Genomic DNA, 17,971 nt, shown 5'->3' with positions numbered 1-17,971 from the left:
AGGGACCCCCTTGCTTTCTAAACCCCTTCTCAGATGGGAGTCTAGGTGCAGCTAGGTCCAGTCTTAGTCCCAGACTTGGTCAACAGTTCATATCTAAAGGATTATGTGTAGCAACATATCAGAGTCAACGTTTGGCTGCCAGAGGCCCCTGAAAGACTTTCACTGAGATAGTTTTGCAAAATTCAAACTAATAGAAAGTTTATTAAAGCGACAGATATAAAGAGTTCAGAATTGCCATTAATAAATGCACTTACTGCAGTAGCACTAATATATGTTTATAATACCAGTAAAATGCCATCCCGGGTATTCTTCACCAAAAGGTGAAGGCACAATGCTTACCTAGAAGGCATCCCTACCATTGGGTAGAGGAGCACAGCCCATCAACTGCCTCTTCTGGGTCTTCAATCTCTTGTCTCCCCCCAGTGGTAACTTCCTCAATACCCTTTGTACCCCAGCCTTAGCTGTTCCCTCTCAGGGGTGACACGATTTGGGTGGAGAGTCAAGTACTATAGTCATATACGTTAAACATGTACTTCTTTTAGCTCATTAACATATTTACAGGTGTCAACTTTAATATTCATTTCACAGATAATGAAGCAAAAGGTCTCACTCCAGGCACCATGGCCTTCAAAATTCTGTGTAGAAACCATCTGCCTGTTTATCTTGCATTCTCTAGCCAAAACAAGGCCGTCCTGCTGCCACAAGACTCCCTCCTTCAGCTGCTTCTCATGCCAACCTTGAGGATCTCCATCCACAATGTTTACATGAGAGATAAGCAGACACCTGTGTTTTTAACCTCTTACATGCAATTGTCACACAGGTTTGCTGGCAGGACTTGTGACCCCATGGGGGACCCACATTAGAGCAGCTTGTGAAAAACTGCAGCCCATGGGAAAGACTCACATTGGAGAAGTTCATGGAGGACTGTCTCTCATGGGAGGGACCCTGCCCTGGAACAGGGGAAGAGTGTGAGGAGTCCTCCCCCCCAGAGAAGGAAGGAGCAGCAAAGACAACATGTGATGAAGTGACCACAATCCCCATTCCCTGTGTTGCTGGGTTGGGTGGGGGGTGGAGAGGAGGAAGAGGTAAAGAAATCAGGAAGGAAGCTGAGCCCAGGAAGAAGGGAAGGGTGGGGGGAAGGTGTTTTTTAAGATTTGGGTTTATTTCTCATTATTATCCTACTCTGATTTGTTTGGTAATAATTTAATTTTTCTCCCAAGATGAGTCTGTTTTGCCTGTGATGGTAATTGCCAAGTGACTTCTGTCCTTACCTGAACCCACGAGCCTTTTGTTATATTTGCTCTGGCCTGCCCAGCTGAGGAGGGCAGTGATAGAGCAGCTTTGGTGGGTACCTGGCCTCCAGCCTGGGTCAACCCACCACAACGTTGTAGCGGAGTAGTTCCATCACTGATAGGTGAGAACCTAGCAGCCCACTACCCAGTGTGTGTTTTTGCAGATGCTTGGTGCTAGCAAGTATGGACATGGGCATATGACATGTGACTTCAGGCTGTACCACAGCTGCAAGTACAAAATTTAATGGCACCAAATTGTCTCCAGCCATCAACTTCCATGACAAACCAAACATAACACAAGCAAGGCAGAGAAGTTCAGAAGCTTCACCATGAGAAGAGAAGCCTCCTCCCTGCCCCAACAATCACCCATTATTAAGACTCCAGCTCAAGCACCAGTGAAATCCAGATAGACAAGACATTCCTGCCTCCTGCCCCCCAAGGGAGGAAGCATCACATGCTGCTGACCTATTTGTCAGGCTACAGGACTGAGCCATGCTCTCAGACAGTTGTTTTGAGGTAATACTAGAAGTGGTGGAGTTGAACATTCCCAAAAGACAACCTGAAGGTGGATGTCAGCCAGTAGTTGCAATGAGTGCTGCTCTTCTCTCCCTACTTATGCCTACAAGTTCCACCTACTCCCTTGCAGTATCATCAGTTGTGCTACATTGTGATGACCTGGTTTACAGAGCCACAAGGGAAGATTCTTCTGATCTTGTTTTCCTTCAGGAGGATTTACAACTGCTTCAAGTTAACAAGCAGTTATGGAACCAGAGCCTAAGGAATAAAAATTTGGATTCCCCAGGAAGTACAGTCTGTGTAGTCACATTGCTCTTCTGCCTCAATAGCCATAGAAGAGTTTCTCCCAAGCCACCTGAAGTCACTTTCCCTCCCAAGTCATAATTTAATCCTTAGAGACCAAGAGCCAAACTCCAGAACACGATTATTTATTGTCCTTTTTGGGGAGTACAAAGACAGCTTTACAAAAAGATGGCCAGCAGTCATTACCACACTGAATTTTGTTGTAACCTAATTCACTGTAAACTGAAACCTGCAGGCAGGTATAAACTGTAAGAGACAAACTGCACTTCCAAATCACTCAGCAAGATGGATGCCTCACTACAGCTTGAACACATTCCAGTATAGCCCCATAATCTGTCACTTTGACTACTTCCAGGACATATCCAGAAATAAGAACCTTAAACTCAGCTGGCAGTTCTGCAACTGATGTGGCTGCTTAAACAGTTGAGAACAAACCATTCCTCCTGCTTTACAGGAAAAGTAGATGTATAGAGCAAACCACAACTTTGAAGTGATACAGAGAGGACAAAGATGCAGTTCAGGACTGCTGGCCAGATAAAGAATAGTCTGTGTAATTTGAAGGTAGCATTTAGAGAAATATTTTTGGTATACAATGTTCTTTGTCAAGTGGAACTGCATGTTTTCCTCTCCCCACCAAAGCAGAGTGTTTGTAGAAGAGGGGAGCCATGTAAAACTTGATATTGATGACATTTTGTAATAAAATTCAGACTTCTGATCCAGGAGCCACAAGGTAAATGTGTTTAACTTAGTCCTTCAGCTGGGAAACTTCATAGAGGTATGCACCCAGCATCTTCACCCCTTGGATATAGTTGTACCTGGAAAGAAGATAGCTGCCATTAGCATTATCTTTGCTTGAACTGTATTTCAAGCAGTTGTGCTTTTTGCAGCATCAGTCCTGTGCACTCAGACACTACAGGCATTACTGTTGCAGGCAACAGGTACCACTCCCAACCTCCCTGCATCTCCCCCAGCCAGAGAGAAATGCCACCCTTAGGGTAGAGGGCAGCCAAGCTTGCAGACCAACATATCAAAGCTGCTTCTGGTTTCAAACGTATAAAACATGACATCAAGATTCAGCTACAGACTAATTATCCAATCAGCCATTCTCTGCTAGGGAGAAATTAGAGAAGAGCAAGAACTCAATTCTTCTTGGTTCTTTTCATAATACAAGCCAACACCCACAGTTACAACTCAGCCTGGCAGAGGGATAAGTATTTTCTTACCTATTTAGCTTCTCGTTTTGAGAGTGGGCACCATCATCTGCAGCTCCAACAGGAAGCAGCATGACATTCTTGCCTGTTGCTTCTTGAAAAGTAAGGGTAACAGGAATGCTTCCTCCCTCCCTCGTCAGGTCTGGTTCAACTCCAAAAACTAGAACGAAGTGATCCTCTAGTCAGTTTGGAATTGTATTTGTTTTTCCAACACAGATCCTTACTGCTCCTTAAGCAATCAAGTATCAACTACTTCTGTACCATGTGCTGGCCAAACCTTGCTGTTTTAAACAGCAGGCCGCAGAGGTTGCAGAACTGTGGCATTTACCCCCCAGATGTAGTGCTGGAGTACTGTCACTTTCAATTACACAAACACTTCATCTGAAAGGCTGTTCGTACTCTAACAGAAGTTAGATTTGCTCTGATTAAGGATGCTGGTATAGCTAATCTTTGAGGGCTTTGGCTCAACAAGTGATCTGAACTACTGACAGTCTCATCCTAATGCAAAAGCAACACCATACCAGTGGACCTGTTCCAGTATAGCAGGAATGAGCTTCGTATCAAGTTTCTCTCCTTCCTGTACCTCAGACTTGAGTTTAAGGATTGCACATGACATGCTTCCTTACTTAGTGAGCCAAAGTCACATAATAAGCACAGTACACTGCAAAAATGAGCTCTTCTGTTTCCTGAGGTGCTGGAAGAGCTTTTTAGCCCTCCCAATGCCAAGTGGGAAACCCACTAACCTGTCTTCATGGCCCTCCTACCAGCCATGTAGTGGGGATGGTTGAAGTCTGATACCCAGGGTTTTCCACCATGGCCTAAGTATACTCTGAATTTGTTGGGACTCTGCAGCTCTGCAAACTTTTTGCTCACGTAGTCTTCAACCTATAGGAAAGATTGAACAATCTTATCTACTGTTAGCATTTGCATGAACACAGGTAAAGACTGTTCTTAGGGACTTGCAGGTCACTACTACTGTGCAGCAATACTTTTCCTATTACTATTATTTCATATTATTCTTATGTATCTCTGCTCTGAAGTCAGAAGATCTCCTTTAGGCAAGTTAACTGTATACTGTAGAACAGTTAGCCCATATGTCAAACTTGTATGCCAGAAGTACATATTCAAAAGCATAAAACTGCCCTACAATTAAGTTAGCATTTACCCCTGAGCCCTTTCTTTGAGTTAGTTGAGAGAAATTGAATAGCCAGGCCACAGTGGTCTACAGCAATTCCCTTAATTATCTGAATTGAGGTGTAGAACAGGGACTGTAGCAAAGTATCCAGAACCGCTTTAGAAACCAGAAGTGCTCTTCCCTCAGGCATGGAGAAGTTTAGAAACACTAGTAGTTTTGAGACCATCAATCCATCTCAACATACATGCTTTGTGACTTCTTCAGGAGTCATGTTTGGCACAAGTCTGATCGAGAACTTGCCAATCACTTTCCTAGGAATCACAGTCTTGGCTCCAGAGGCTGAGAAGGCTCCTTCAATTCCATGGAGAGACAAGGAAGGATATCTCCACCTATGCATAAGGATATCTCTCTGCAGAAGCAAAGGGAAAGATGCAAGGTTACATGAAGTTTGACAGAGAGTTCCCCAAAGGAATAATTTCTTCAATCTAATAAAGAGTTTGCAAGAAACAGTGCTTTCTCCCATGGGCAAATGCAGCTCCTTCAAGACCGCTCAGTTATAAACAGAAGCTGTTACTCCCATTAAACACCCCTTTTGATACAATAGTTGGGTTTTCAGCACCTTAAGAGGTTCAGTAGCTCTAGTTTGGCTTTCTCCTAGTTCTATGGAACTTAGAGGACATGTCCAGCCTGCTTCTGACAAGGACAAATACTATTGATAAGGTGCTCAAGCACAAAGTGTAGGGAGGATACTGGAAGATCTAGCCCCCACCACCTCAAGTCAGGCAGGTGCCTTCATCACCAAGTCACATGCTTGTGAAGATCACAAGTTTTCTAAAAGCCTCACCACTGTGCAGTCAGGCATACAGTGTGCTCCTATTTTTATCAGTTAAACTGCCTGAACTCCAGGCTGATTAAAGTGACCATTATTGCCTTTTCAGATACACTTCTGCATTTCCTCCTTATTGCCTTAGGACACAGCTGTTCAGTACACTGATACTGTGAATTCAATGTATTTATATCCTGTACAGCTACAGTATCTCAAACACCAACTTCACTGCAGAGATTCAGGAGACTTAATTTTGTGGGCTTTAATGTGAACACTTTGTTTTATTCCAGGTACAAACTGCCTCTAATCTTATCTCAAAGAGTTTAGCTCTCACTGTTCAAGTATTTCAAGCACATCATTTCTCCCCTGGAGATTTCAGCCTTCTCCCCGCTATGTCCCCTTAGTCCTAAGGCCCGTCTTGCACACAGCTTAGTTAGAATTCCCTTGGCAAGTTAAGCTAGGATTTCAGCCTAGCTAAGACTGAACAGCTTTAGTTCAGTATCATATATGACGAGCATCTTGCCAGCTCCTTCTTATATACAAGCTGTATTTCATCCATTACTTTATAGGACAAGGCTAAACAAGGAAGCCTGTGTGCTCTCAGTTGATATAAACCTGAGCATGTAAAGACAAGGTTGAGGATTATAAAATTGTTACTAATAGCTATTTGAGTTGAGTCTGAAGTCTCTTCCTGACAGTACTAGGACAGAAGACAGACCTGCACATGTAAACTTGTCTTTTACAAGACTTGTTTCTGCTTTTTCCAATAGATGTATTTACATCTAGGGTTTAAGGCTTTAAAATTAGTGTGTAATAGCTATACCTTGCAAGATTCAATGCTCTTAAAAGCATTAATTTGGAGAGCTCCCAGGATGAAGATTTGAGAAGTTCAGACATGAGTTTATTGAACTTGAGCCTGTTCAAAGATTCGGGCAGCAGCCTAGTTCATGGCTACAAAACAGTCCTTGCTTGCCAGGTCTAGGAAGATGTTCATTTCAATGTGTCAACCTTAAGTTCATCACAGCTAGATCTCAAGCTGTTTTTTCACCTTTTGAGAAATCTTCACTATGTGCAGCTACTTTGTATCTGATAACCCATTGAACTTTTACAGATGTAGGAAACCAGATGCTTTGTGTAGATGTGGTATCTGACCTCTCAAAAAGTGCTAGCAGTTCTTATTTAGCTTTAAAAGAACAGCACTAAAGTTCTGTACAAGTTTGAAATGCTACTTATACATAGACTAAGGAGCAAATTTAGAGTTGCCTAGACTGCTTGCCTTAAACATGGGATAACCTAGACTAAGTTTCCAAGCACCTAACACTTTGCAGAGGAACTGCTAATGTTAAGTATGCAGTCAGCTATGCTTTGAAGATAATCTCATCTACTGTAATCCCACCATTTTAAAGACATCAGAAGAATTCTCTGCCTAATAAATTACTTGGTAACTACACAAGTATCCACAGAAGCTTGTTTCTGTCTTCTAATACAGCTTGAACTAACAGAGCTAATGAGGGTAGAGAGGAAGGAGTACAGTATACCTTTGTATCATGCAATAATTTCGTTGCTCCTACATCTTTTGCATATTCTTCCAGGTCAAAATCAATCTTCTCATATAGTGCCAGCTCCTCATCAGTAACAGGTGCCACTGCTTCATTAAGGCCTGGGATGAGGATTTTCCCTTTCTTGTCTATAAGAGAACCTGTAAACAAGCACCTACTATCAGGATTTAACCAGAAGAAACAAGGTGTCACTGGCAGGAACACTTTCCATGGCAAATAGAAGTCTTTGCCTTCTGAAAGCTCTACATGTAATAAAACTGACCTCTACCACCCCGAGTCTGTACCACTAAGCGTGGAGGGCACTTGTGGAGTTTACAGCTATCCAAAACAGGTACTTGCATGCAACTACATTTAATTCTAATGCTACATATTTGGCTGGCTGTTTGAAGGGAGGATTCCCAAGGAGTTCAGTATGGCATCTGTAGAAGACTTTGCAGAAAAGAGCTGATTTAATTAACAAGTTTGCAGAAAGGTTTTAGGGGAAGCTAAATTAGAGGGACAACTTCTTGGCAAGAACTACCTCATTTCTGTACCTAAGGCTGATGCCTGTTTTATGCATACCTGGCAAGCACCATGTCATTGGTCATTGCTTTGCTAGTGTAAGCAGCCCTTAGCAACCCCCCTCATTGCAAACAAACTCATGCTTTAATGGCTTACTCCTTTAGATGTATTCAGTGAAATGTGCTTTTTCTTACCCATTAGAGCAATGAGATCTGTCATGGCCTCATGTACTGAGCCACCATAAACTCCAGAGTGAAGGTCTTTGTCACTACATTCCACCTGGTTTGAAGTGAATTAAGATTCTGGTTAATTTTAGCATGAAGACACTGTCAAATGCACAGAACAGACTTTTACCCTAGCTTTTGCTGCATGTATTTTGAGAATGCATCTGGTTTTGAGAAGAGACCACTCAGTTGTAGTACCTTAAAGTAGATATGTTGTTATTGCTCTGTGGAGTACAAGCCCTTAGTACTGACTGTCCCAACCTTGGAAACTTCAGTGGTGACATCTCTTCCTGCATTCAAGGAGCTATCTGGATGAAGATATCTATGCCTTGAGAATCCTCCAGTGAAGGTGCTGGCTTATCTTGCTTCATACATTTGAAAGCTGTCCCTCCCACTCAACTATCATATAGGACAGTAAGAGGAAGATATTTAGACAATTAGTAGAAACAGTTCTACTTAAGTAGACAGTTTCACCTTTCCTAAAAAACTACTGGAATGAAAAAAAGTTAGAGCTACCACTTCTCCAGTGGAAACATCAGCTTAATACTGGTTTTGCAGTATATTTCAGCACTTACCTCTATGAAGTAGTAGCAGATACCCCTCAAGCCATAGGTGATACAAGGCTTCTTCTTGCCTAGCCAGTAGTTGTCAGAAATACAAACATAATCCACATCTTTGAAGAAAGTGTCTTGCTGAGCAAAAATCAGTTCATCAAGGCCTTCAGATCCCGATTCTTCCATACCCTCTAGGCAGAACTTAACATTTACAGGAAACTCCTTTGAAAAGTAAAAGCAAGAATGTGAAATGTATGTGAAAATATTAGACTCCTTCAGCTATCAATAATTTTCATGTCACATACAAAGCAGAAAAATGGACACAAGTTAGTTTCATGACAGTGGAATTTGTTAATTATACACAAAGTATTACAAAGTCTGGACTGCACTTACACAACCCTTCATTTGATTGAATTCAAACTCTTCAAAAGAGTTTTAACTAAGCTCTAGAACAACTTGCTCCCAATCTTCTTAACTGTGGGAACACAGCAGAGATCTGTTACCAAAGGTAAGTCACAGGGCTAGGAAAACTAATATTTACCACAGAAATTGCATGCCACAGAAGGAGAGTCAGAACTACCCTGTCTATCCAGTCTACCATATTCTATGCCTAGCCAGCACTTGAGAACTGCTAATTCTTTTCACAAGTAATAGCAACTTGTCTTGCAAGATAAAGCAGACATCCTAAGCTATTTAGGATTGCACATTTTCTTGAACAGAAACAGTAAAGCTCCCAGTTTAGTGTTACTAAGTTAATCCCTTCTTAGAGCTCTGGCAGTGAGACATTAAGCTTTGCTAAAGGCCAAACTAATTTGAAATCCTTTCATGAAAGTGATCACATTTGATTATTCTTCCTGCTTGCATATGTATTTTCCTTCCCACATGTTTTGTTAAAACAAAAGTGTTTAAAGTGCAATTCAAGAATCTACAAGACTAACTTGTCAGCAAGTCAACTCAACCCCACTGGGACATCAGGGAACTAACAGGACTATTGCATCATTGCTCTGATCAGCTGAATAAGCAGGCTTGCCTTACATGGGTTTGTGGCTTGGGTAACATTTATTGCTAGACTCAACTGCTTGTAAAAAACAGGATACATTTTGGGCAGATACCTGGTTAGTTTGTTGATAAGCCTCCAAGGCATTCAACCAGGCAAGCACTGGACCTTTGTCATCTGTTGATCCTCGCCCATACAGCTTTCCTGCAGAAACAAGATACAAATTAACCACTGTGGAAAAAGATTAAAATGAAGCTTGAGTCATCTCTTGCCTGCAGGAGAAAACATTCTTTTGGATAAGCTTTTTAGCCCTGCTTACTTTAACTTTCATTTCTGATTCTTCTGACGTAGCAGTTTTACATCCTACTTCGTACACTCATGCAAGCGGGGTAGGTACAGGACTGCAATAGCTCTCCCATGCAGAGCTACCCCAGCTGCTCCCTGGATAGGAGTTGAACATAAGCCTGGAAAAGATGTAACACTGCCTTGGCCAAAGTTGTTCCCATATCCTTCACAATAATATCATTTCCTACAAACTCAGAAGTAAGGGCATAGAAGTAAGCTACCTCCTTTTAACAGAAATCTAACCACTATTAGCTTCAATTCAATAATTCTGTTTGAAGAGTAAGACTTCAGTAGCTAGTGAGCAATCACTTTTCTGGATTGTCCAGATAGGCATCAATCTCCCCAGAAAGGGCTTTAGTCAAAGACAAGTTTTACAGGCTACAGGGGGATCCCAGGAAATGAAGCACATGAGATCACAGTAGAGGCAGATACTGCTGCAGCCCCTAAGCACTAGGTATAAGCAGTGACAGAACAGGCCAGACAGCTTGCAAGGTGAGAAGCCATTGGTAAATACACCTCCTACACTGCCAGGCTGCACAGCTAAGCCACAGCCTGAGGCAAGCCTAGCTTTTGCTATCAGTTGATATGATCCAACTTAGTAAATGGGACTCTGATGCCTATGACCAAGTGCACAGGTAGAAATACTAGAATACTTTTCTTGGCAATGATTAACACTTACACAACACGAACGGTTAATGTCCTTCTATTCATATGACCTTTGACACAACACTGAGCAAATGAAATAAGGAAGAAGCTGTTGGTAGCACCAATTTTAAATAGAAAAGAAAGTTTTAGTCTCCTCTTGATTACTGACAATGTGTTGTTTCAACAGGAGTTACTGCACAATTTCTCCATCCCCATTTATGTGAGAGGGACACTTGTCTGGGCACTAGCTCTGTAAAGCACAGCTTCTGCAGCACTTACTGTAGCACAGTATGTAGACAGAAGGCAAGCCAGGGAGGCTGCTGTACCACTCGTTTTCCACGTATAAAGAACCTGTGTTGACTGTTTGTACCCTGTAGCAGTTCTAAATCCCTGCAGTCTGACATGACCTTACAGGTAGCAAGTTGGGAACAACACAAGAAACCAGTTCTAGAAAGCTTTCTGGCAACACATTGTTGCCATGAAAGGCAGCAGTTAAGACCTTGCTGTAGCTACAAGGAAGATAACGTGCAAGTACAGTCTAGTCTATCAGAAAAGGAAACAAGCCCTGAGAGCAGCTGAGATTTTGCAGCTCTATGTTTACCCTTTCCGCTCCTGCATCATCTCTCAACAGTATTAAACAAACACCTATGTCTGTTCTTACTCTCCTTCCCCCTTTCAATCAAGAGGTCAAATTACAACTTTAGAACAGCTGAGAAATACCACACTTTAAGAAGTGCTCATCAGTTTGTGAAGTCGACCACTCTTACCATCTCTTTCTACAAGGGTGAAGGGCTCGCTATCCCAGCCATCCTCTAGTGCTGCTGGCTGAACATCCAGGTGACCATACACACACACTGTCTTTTTGTGCGGATCTGAGCCAAGTGTTCCCAGAACAATTGGCGGTAGAGGGATCTCTGATCCATCAGGCAGCTAGAAATAGGAGGCAAGAAGTTTTATGCAAACATGAGGTGTCAGAGTGGCACATTTTTATCAGATGAATGAAATGCTTTAACATTAGGGAGGCTACGAGATTAGGGGCATAGACAGCTAATCAAAACTAAGCTACTTAAACTGATTGCCAGAGGCAATGTGCCAATGAAGGCAGAGCAGCACCATGCCAGTAAAAGTTTCCTGACAAGTCCCAGTAATAGTCAAAATGTTCCAAGCCACTCAGAACTGTTAGCTTTAAACTAACAATCCTACATCAGATTTTAGCAGAGCAAGCTGTCTGCATGCCAAACTGCCATATCTAACGCTGACCTAAGCATAAGTGATAAACTCCATTCAATATAGCATTCTGCATTGCTTGTCACTGCACTTTCATCCTGTCCACAGTACAGCTCTAAACACAAGTTTCCTGACAGTGCTATCAGTGAGTACAACACATGCCTACACCTAAATAAGGTCAGCGTAACAGCTGTATTTCTCTATACCAGCCTACACTGTTAAGCAAAGGGCAGGGTTGTGCTGTTGAACTTAGTTCAAGAGTTCAAGAGTTGAACTTGGCTTAGTCTTTTGGAATACCCCATAAGCAGTTATCACATGCTATTCTCCGTTAGCATGTATTTCCCTTCTGGTGAGCTAACCCACACTCCTAGACAATGTTCAGCAAATCAAGATCATCTTTGACTTTTTGCTCATATGGGTTCCAAACTCCTATTTTTTATCAATTTTTTATTACATGGTCCTTGGCCAGCTGCAGCTTTAAGTAATTAAAGCATTATTGCAAGAATTTACACTTACAGTAAGAAGTACACCGTACAAACTGCTGTGCAACAATAAACTAAGTTAGATCAGACAAGTTCACCAGTTGCTTTACATTGTCCTTCATTGATACAGCAGCAATGTACATAATACACTGACTAGTTTTGTCTATACTCAATACAAAAGTAAATACTAAAGTTAACTGTAATCCAGCTGCAAGAGTTTTCTAAATAGAAATGTTACTTGTAATAAACTCTGTAAAATTAGTTCTTGCCCCCAAAGGTTACACTGATGAAAGGAACAAGTTTATCTCTGAATTAACTGAAACACTTTTGATGGGATTTTAGGCTGTAGGCACCAGGAGAGCTAGAATTATCCTACAGATTCCCTCCCAAGAGGGCACACAAAGTCAGCTGCTTCCCTGCTGGGAGCTGTAGTGCTACAAACAGATTTATTTAGTTGGCAAAAGCAAGAACTGCTTAGAGGGTCCTGATACACATAGATTTCATCCAGCAGTCCTTAGCACCAATTACAATGACAATCTTCTAAAACTAGCAAACACTCCAGTACACCAGGATTTTGAATGCCACTATCCAAATGCTAGTCCAACAATTTGGGTATGGGTCTCATTCTGTAACATGTAGTGACTAGGCACTTCAAAAGAGGAGCATATCAAGTGGATGGTCCCTCGGATAAGATTATCATTATCAGAACCACACACATTTCTCAAGTGAAGAAAAGCAGTCCAGATAACTAAAAATAAGGAGGGGACTCATCCTATTACAGAAGGATTCTGTATCTGGTAAGGGAGAAGTGCAGTCTTGTGACAAGTGTAACACTTCTGTTAGAGCCTGAAAATCTTTCGAAAGACTTACTCAAACTTCAGTCAATACCTTTACAGCCTATGAGTCTGAGGTCCAATACCAGCCTACTGTTAAACGGGTAACATTTTTGTTTACAGGTGCTCTGCTCATGTTCAGTTAGAAAAGTATTTAAAATGCATTTAATACAAAGTCTAAAATGTAATCCAACATGCTTAACTGATCTGGATCCCATAGTTTAATATAAACAACAAAGGTTTTAACAAGAAGCTTAGACTATGTGGCAGGAAAAACATTATCCCACACCCCAACTAGCTACTGCCTTTCTAGGCTACTACCCACAATACCCTTGTGTGGTCACCCTGACCAGAAGACTGTCAGACATCAAGGAATTAGGGACCCACACAGTTAGCCTGAGCACACCCAAGCCTGTGCTGTGCTATGCTGCACACAGCTTTGCCTTCCTGCCTGTATTGTGTTGCACATATCCTTGGGCTGCAGGATAAACTTAGCCAGTTGACTGTAGCATGCAGCCAGTTCCCACTTAGTACTGATGATTACACCACCTGCATGTCCTTGTGTTTAAGAGCACAGCAAGAAGTTCTCATGTGAATGTCCCTTTTGTCTGGCAGTGGAATGGAACAGCTTGAATAAATAAAATGGGATAACATTTCCATGACTGGGATCTGCACAATATGCTGACTGGATGCCCACTAGATGCTGTATAGCTTGTGGTTCCCAACATCTGAAGGGACATAGATTATCTATACTATCTTCTTTATAGTGGTAGCTCCAATAAACAGCATTTTAAGTGATACTTTATGGACTCTAAGTGCCTTTCTTTTGCACCAACCAACCTGGTACAAAACACCTTGTCTTCTAAAGAGATCACTTCCTACTAAGTTGACATGCAGATGCTCACATACCTTTTGTTTCCCAATATCCACAAGTTCCGTTGTGCCTCCCAGTCGCTCAATATCCTTCGCAGCAACCTCCATCATGCGTCTGATTTCAGCCCTCTTCTCTGGCCATGCTGACACACTCTGAATCGCCACCCATTGAGCCAGCCGCTACAAAAAGACAGAAAATTTAAGGTTTCACTGCATACGAATTATGGCATGGGAGGCACTATACAAACACAATACCTTGCAATTCAACTAATATTGTTTTAGTGAAGCTTAAACTTGAGGCAAATCAGCTCTGTCCTCTGCTCAAAGGAGTATTCTAACCATTGATATTACTCTCAAAAGCTCTCTAAAACATCACTTTCCTACAGCTGCCCTTGCAGCATAGCAAAGCCCACAGATACAGAAGTTAGGCTTAGGAGTATGAGAGCTTGTGCATATTGTGCCTTTCTGGTTGCCATTCTTTAAGAATCTAGAACCAGATAATGTTCTTCAGGCTTCTCAGAAAGGCTGCCTTAGTTTCCCCACCACCACCACATGAAATCAGCAAGAGCAACTGTCAGAAGTCAAGTTGAACATTTCACATAGTTCTTGCCTGGGAGCTTAAAGTGCTAATACCACTGACCCCCTCACAGGCAAAAGGGATTGCAATACAAAGTGCAATTAAATAACAGGTTAAACAGCAAAATATAGAAGGTAACCTCTCCCTCTGCCCCCCAACATGAACAGTTTCATATGCGAAAGCTTCATTCCAGCCTTGCATCTATCTTTCCTCTCCCATCTCAAAAGGGGAGAGACAGTATAAACCTAGTTTGGCATTCAGGAGCTAACGTCAAACTTCTACCTCCAAATAAGTCACTGCTTGCATTAGATAGTAATAGAGTATTTTCTAATGAATCTACCATGGAGATTTATACCTTTGAACAGAACTATGTGTAAACTTAAGAAACAAAGTTTTCTGGCTTGACTCAAACAAATCACCCCTGCTACCCGCTCCCCGCCTCTCCTCAATTACTTGGCATTACTCTATTATTGGGCATATTATATAGGTGTAACAACAAGCCCAAAGCTGACCACCTATCCGCTTTTAATATCCCATAGATATCTGTGCTGCAGGACAACACCAAAAAAAAAACTTACCTCAATATAGAGGTCCTGGTGTTCATCAATGTATTTAAAGAGTGTTTCGAGACCAGACATTTTCAGACCAGAACGGTGCTGCTGAAGATTCTGTGACAGAAAAACAATTCAGCCTTCACAGCTTTCAGAAGCAACAGTCAGTAAATCAAGCAGCCACAGGAGACTTTCACCTTTTAACTGCTAATGCCACACAACAAGCTGTGTGAATATAAAACTTGAGGCCACTCCTTCTCATGAAGTCACAGTGAAGTGGCTAAAGTATATTAACCTCAACACCACTGTTTCTGCCTCTCCCCCCACATAACTTTAAAAGTTAAACTGAGCAAGCTTGTCTATAGAAATGCTTCAATCAAGTCATGTACTTCACTTTACTGCAGAATTATAGACAAAATGTTACTCAAGTGAAATCTACTCTTTGAAGTTGCATTTTATTATAAGAGTTCAACTAATAGTATGCCATAGGCCCAAATGCTAGTAGCTAGGTCCAAGAAAGCACTATACTTTTACTCTGGGCTCTACAAAGGAGGTTAAAAGCAGGCAGCTTAAGAACTGTGTTTTCTTCATCCTAACCTGTGACTCAGTCTTCCCAAAGAAGGTCAGAGTGAAGCCACAGAAACAGAAGCCAGCCCCACCAGCCATGAGCAAGTAGTCAGTGACTAGTTCAGTGCTACCACTTCCTTGTTTTGTTTTAGTTTCAACTAAAGCTCATGTGAGAAAATCCAAGGTCTCTGACCTCCTCAGTGTTCTGTCTTCCTCACCAGTCAAAACCCCACATTTAAAAGACATGCTGTCCACTCAACCAACAGAACCAATAAGCTTAATCTTAGTTCTCAAGTTAGAACTAAAGTTACAGCACCTTCTCTAAGCCAGGAAAATAATGATCTTTACAGACATGCCTCAAATCCAAGGGCCTGGACCACGAGAATAACTCCAATGTCTGTGTACACACTGAACGAACATGTTCACCAGCACCAACTGCTGTGCTTCAGAATTTTGTTCAGTCAGCTTTATGCCAGATCCTTTAAGCCTTTCTTCCACTTCTGTGGGGAAGTCACAAGACAAGTATGATAGTTGTTAAAACATCTGACTGTCTTAGGATTTCTTCAACAGCTGACTCCTCTACAGAGCTGAAACAAATACTTTCAAGGCACAGGTTATCCCACACAACATACTGCAATATAAGTGCATCCTACAACCCCAAATCTACAATAGATTTGCAGAACATATTTTCTTTCAAGCAGGGTTGTACTCATACAGATCACTGATGTTTGACATAGAAAAATCCTTTCACTCACTGGAGATGGCTTCTGTTTAATTTACAGCATCCATCAAGTTGAAATTTGGATAATGAGTTTTAAGAATCAATTAGAACAACCACAAACTGCCAGACAGCTCAAACATTCTCTTTAATAGTCATGAACAGTGAAAACTGAATGCCTTCAAAAGGACTATATAGACATAACCATGTTAAAACAATGCTTCTCACTGAATCCTGGGTTGCTTAATGAAGCCACCAGTCACATGCAGTTAGAGCTCAGGCATGATTCACCTAGAACTCTTCAGAGAAACCAGCATGCCGGCATCAGCCCTGTGCATCTGACCCTTCCCTTCACTCAACCAGTTCCTATAGCAACATCAGGGCTTTAGCTTCACAGCACAGACACAAAATGCACCATATTATATGGAGGCTGATATTCTGTCCAACACAAACAAGATCTGAGCTACTTGCTAAGTCAGGGACTACTTTAAGTATCATCTTAAACAGTTCAGTATCCTGAAAAATTAGAGGGACATTGAATCACTCAAATCTCACAGTAGTACTGCAAAAGAGTCTGCCTCAGACAGCTTCAAACTTGGAAAAAGCTAATGTAGCTTACTGCACAGCCCAAGGCTGGGTATTACTTCCCCTCTTAAAAATCAGGGCTAGAATTTCCTGTAGGTCCTTCAAACTGCAGAACTGAATCCCTCCTCCCTGCATGCAAAAGGCTCTGCACTTGTACCTTTTCACAGTGCTGTAACAGTTGCATTATGAAATAAGATAATCCAAGGGACTGTCATTACACTCTGACAACTTCACCTCCTTATCCACAGGCAAGGAGAGAGTATTTAATCAGGTTAGGAGAGGTCTGTAGCCATCACACAGCACTCACCACCCTCCACAACCCATTAAAAGTAGCAGCATACAACCCCATGCCCACTTTACAGGCCCTGCTCTTTGGGCTGAGGTTGACTTAAAGGTCAGATTTGGGACTTTATGAGGTTTTACAGCAACAGGGAAAGTTCACCATGGCCCCCATGTCTGAGACCGCAGAGAGGTAAGCCTCAGGGCGGGAGGGAGGCACCGCCGCAGGTTCCCTAAGGACAGGGGGAGGCTCACGGGGAGAGAGAGCAAGCGTGGGGATGGGGAGAGGACAGCGGCAGCTTCCCTCGGAGGAGCAGCCACAACAGTGCGGTGCCCCGGGACAGCCGGCCGGGCAGGCGCTTCCTACCGCGGGACACCGAGCAAGGCCCAGCAGGGACGCCGCGCACCCGGCACCAGCCGGCGCCTCCCCGCAAGGCCGCGGCGCGGAGGCAGCCGCCAGCGAGGCCGCGGAAAGGCCAGGCGCGGCCCTGCGCGCCGGGCCACTGCGCCACACCGCGAAGGGGACCCGGCCCGGCCCCCCGCACCACCACTCACGCACCTCACACCGTTCCCCGCTTCTTGGCGCAGACACCGGCTGCCGCCGCGGGGCTTTAAATACCCCCGCGCCGGCCCCGCCCCTCGCCGCACGCCGCGGTGGCCAATCCGCGGGCAAGGAGAGGGCGGCCCGGCGGCCTCGCGCGGCCCCGGGGTGGGGCTCGTCTCCCTGCCGGGCAGGGGGGCACCGCTCCGGGCCGCTGTGGCGGCCCGGGGACCCCGCGGGGGTCCTGCGTGGGGCATCGTCTGGAGGTAGTGCAGTGCTAAGGAACTTCCCACTCGCCCGTGAAACGTGATGAGCGAGGGCATAAGTAATACGAGAGAAATACGAGAATTAATAATATGGGAGATATAAGGGCGAATGTAATATGGGCGAATATAATGTGGGAGGAATTTGGGAGATGTTGGCCAGAGCCTGTCTGGACAACTGGGTTATTCAACCCAAAGATGGGAGTGTCCTTACGACCTTCCTACCTTCGCGGTTTAGATAGATTAGATAGATTTCGATGCGGTTTAGATAGGTTAGATAAGGAAAGTGTAATAGGAACAGTAAGGTGCAAAAGTGAAGTAAGATCACCCAGCGGAGAGTTCCCTTAGCTCCGAACAGTGGCGGAGA

The 17,971-nt window shown here is 43.2% G+C and overlaps 1 protein-coding gene across 1 annotated transcript; it reads right to left on the bottom strand.

Annotated features, from left to right (window-relative positions):
- Positions 1-2,220: 2,220 nt before the first annotated feature.
- CNDP2 (carnosine dipeptidase 2) lies at positions 2,221-14,882 on the bottom strand. The gene is made up of 11 exons (XM_010298259.2): positions 14,679-14,882; positions 13,560-13,703; positions 10,876-11,038; positions 9,234-9,322; positions 8,143-8,343; positions 7,538-7,622; positions 6,822-6,982; positions 4,702-4,866; positions 4,066-4,207; positions 3,335-3,482; positions 2,221-2,926 (listed from the first exon to the last, which is right to left on the bottom strand). Exons 1-11 carry the CDS (start codon positions 14,736-14,738, stop codon positions 2,857-2,859), a joined length of 1,428 nt encoding a protein of 475 aa, XP_010296561.1. The 5' UTR covers positions 14,739-14,882; the 3' UTR covers positions 2,221-2,856.
- Positions 14,883-17,971: the final 3,089 nt, after the last annotated feature.

Source organism: Balearica regulorum, chromosome 2 (assembly GCF_011004875.1).
Source record: "Balearica regulorum gibbericeps isolate bBalReg1 chromosome 2, bBalReg1.pri, whole genome shotgun sequence".
NCBI classification, from domain to species: Eukaryota; Metazoa; Chordata; class Aves; order Gruiformes; family Gruidae; genus Balearica; species Balearica regulorum.
Note: the sequence above shows the minus strand (reverse complement) of the source record. Positions and strands in the feature narration are given on the sequence as shown.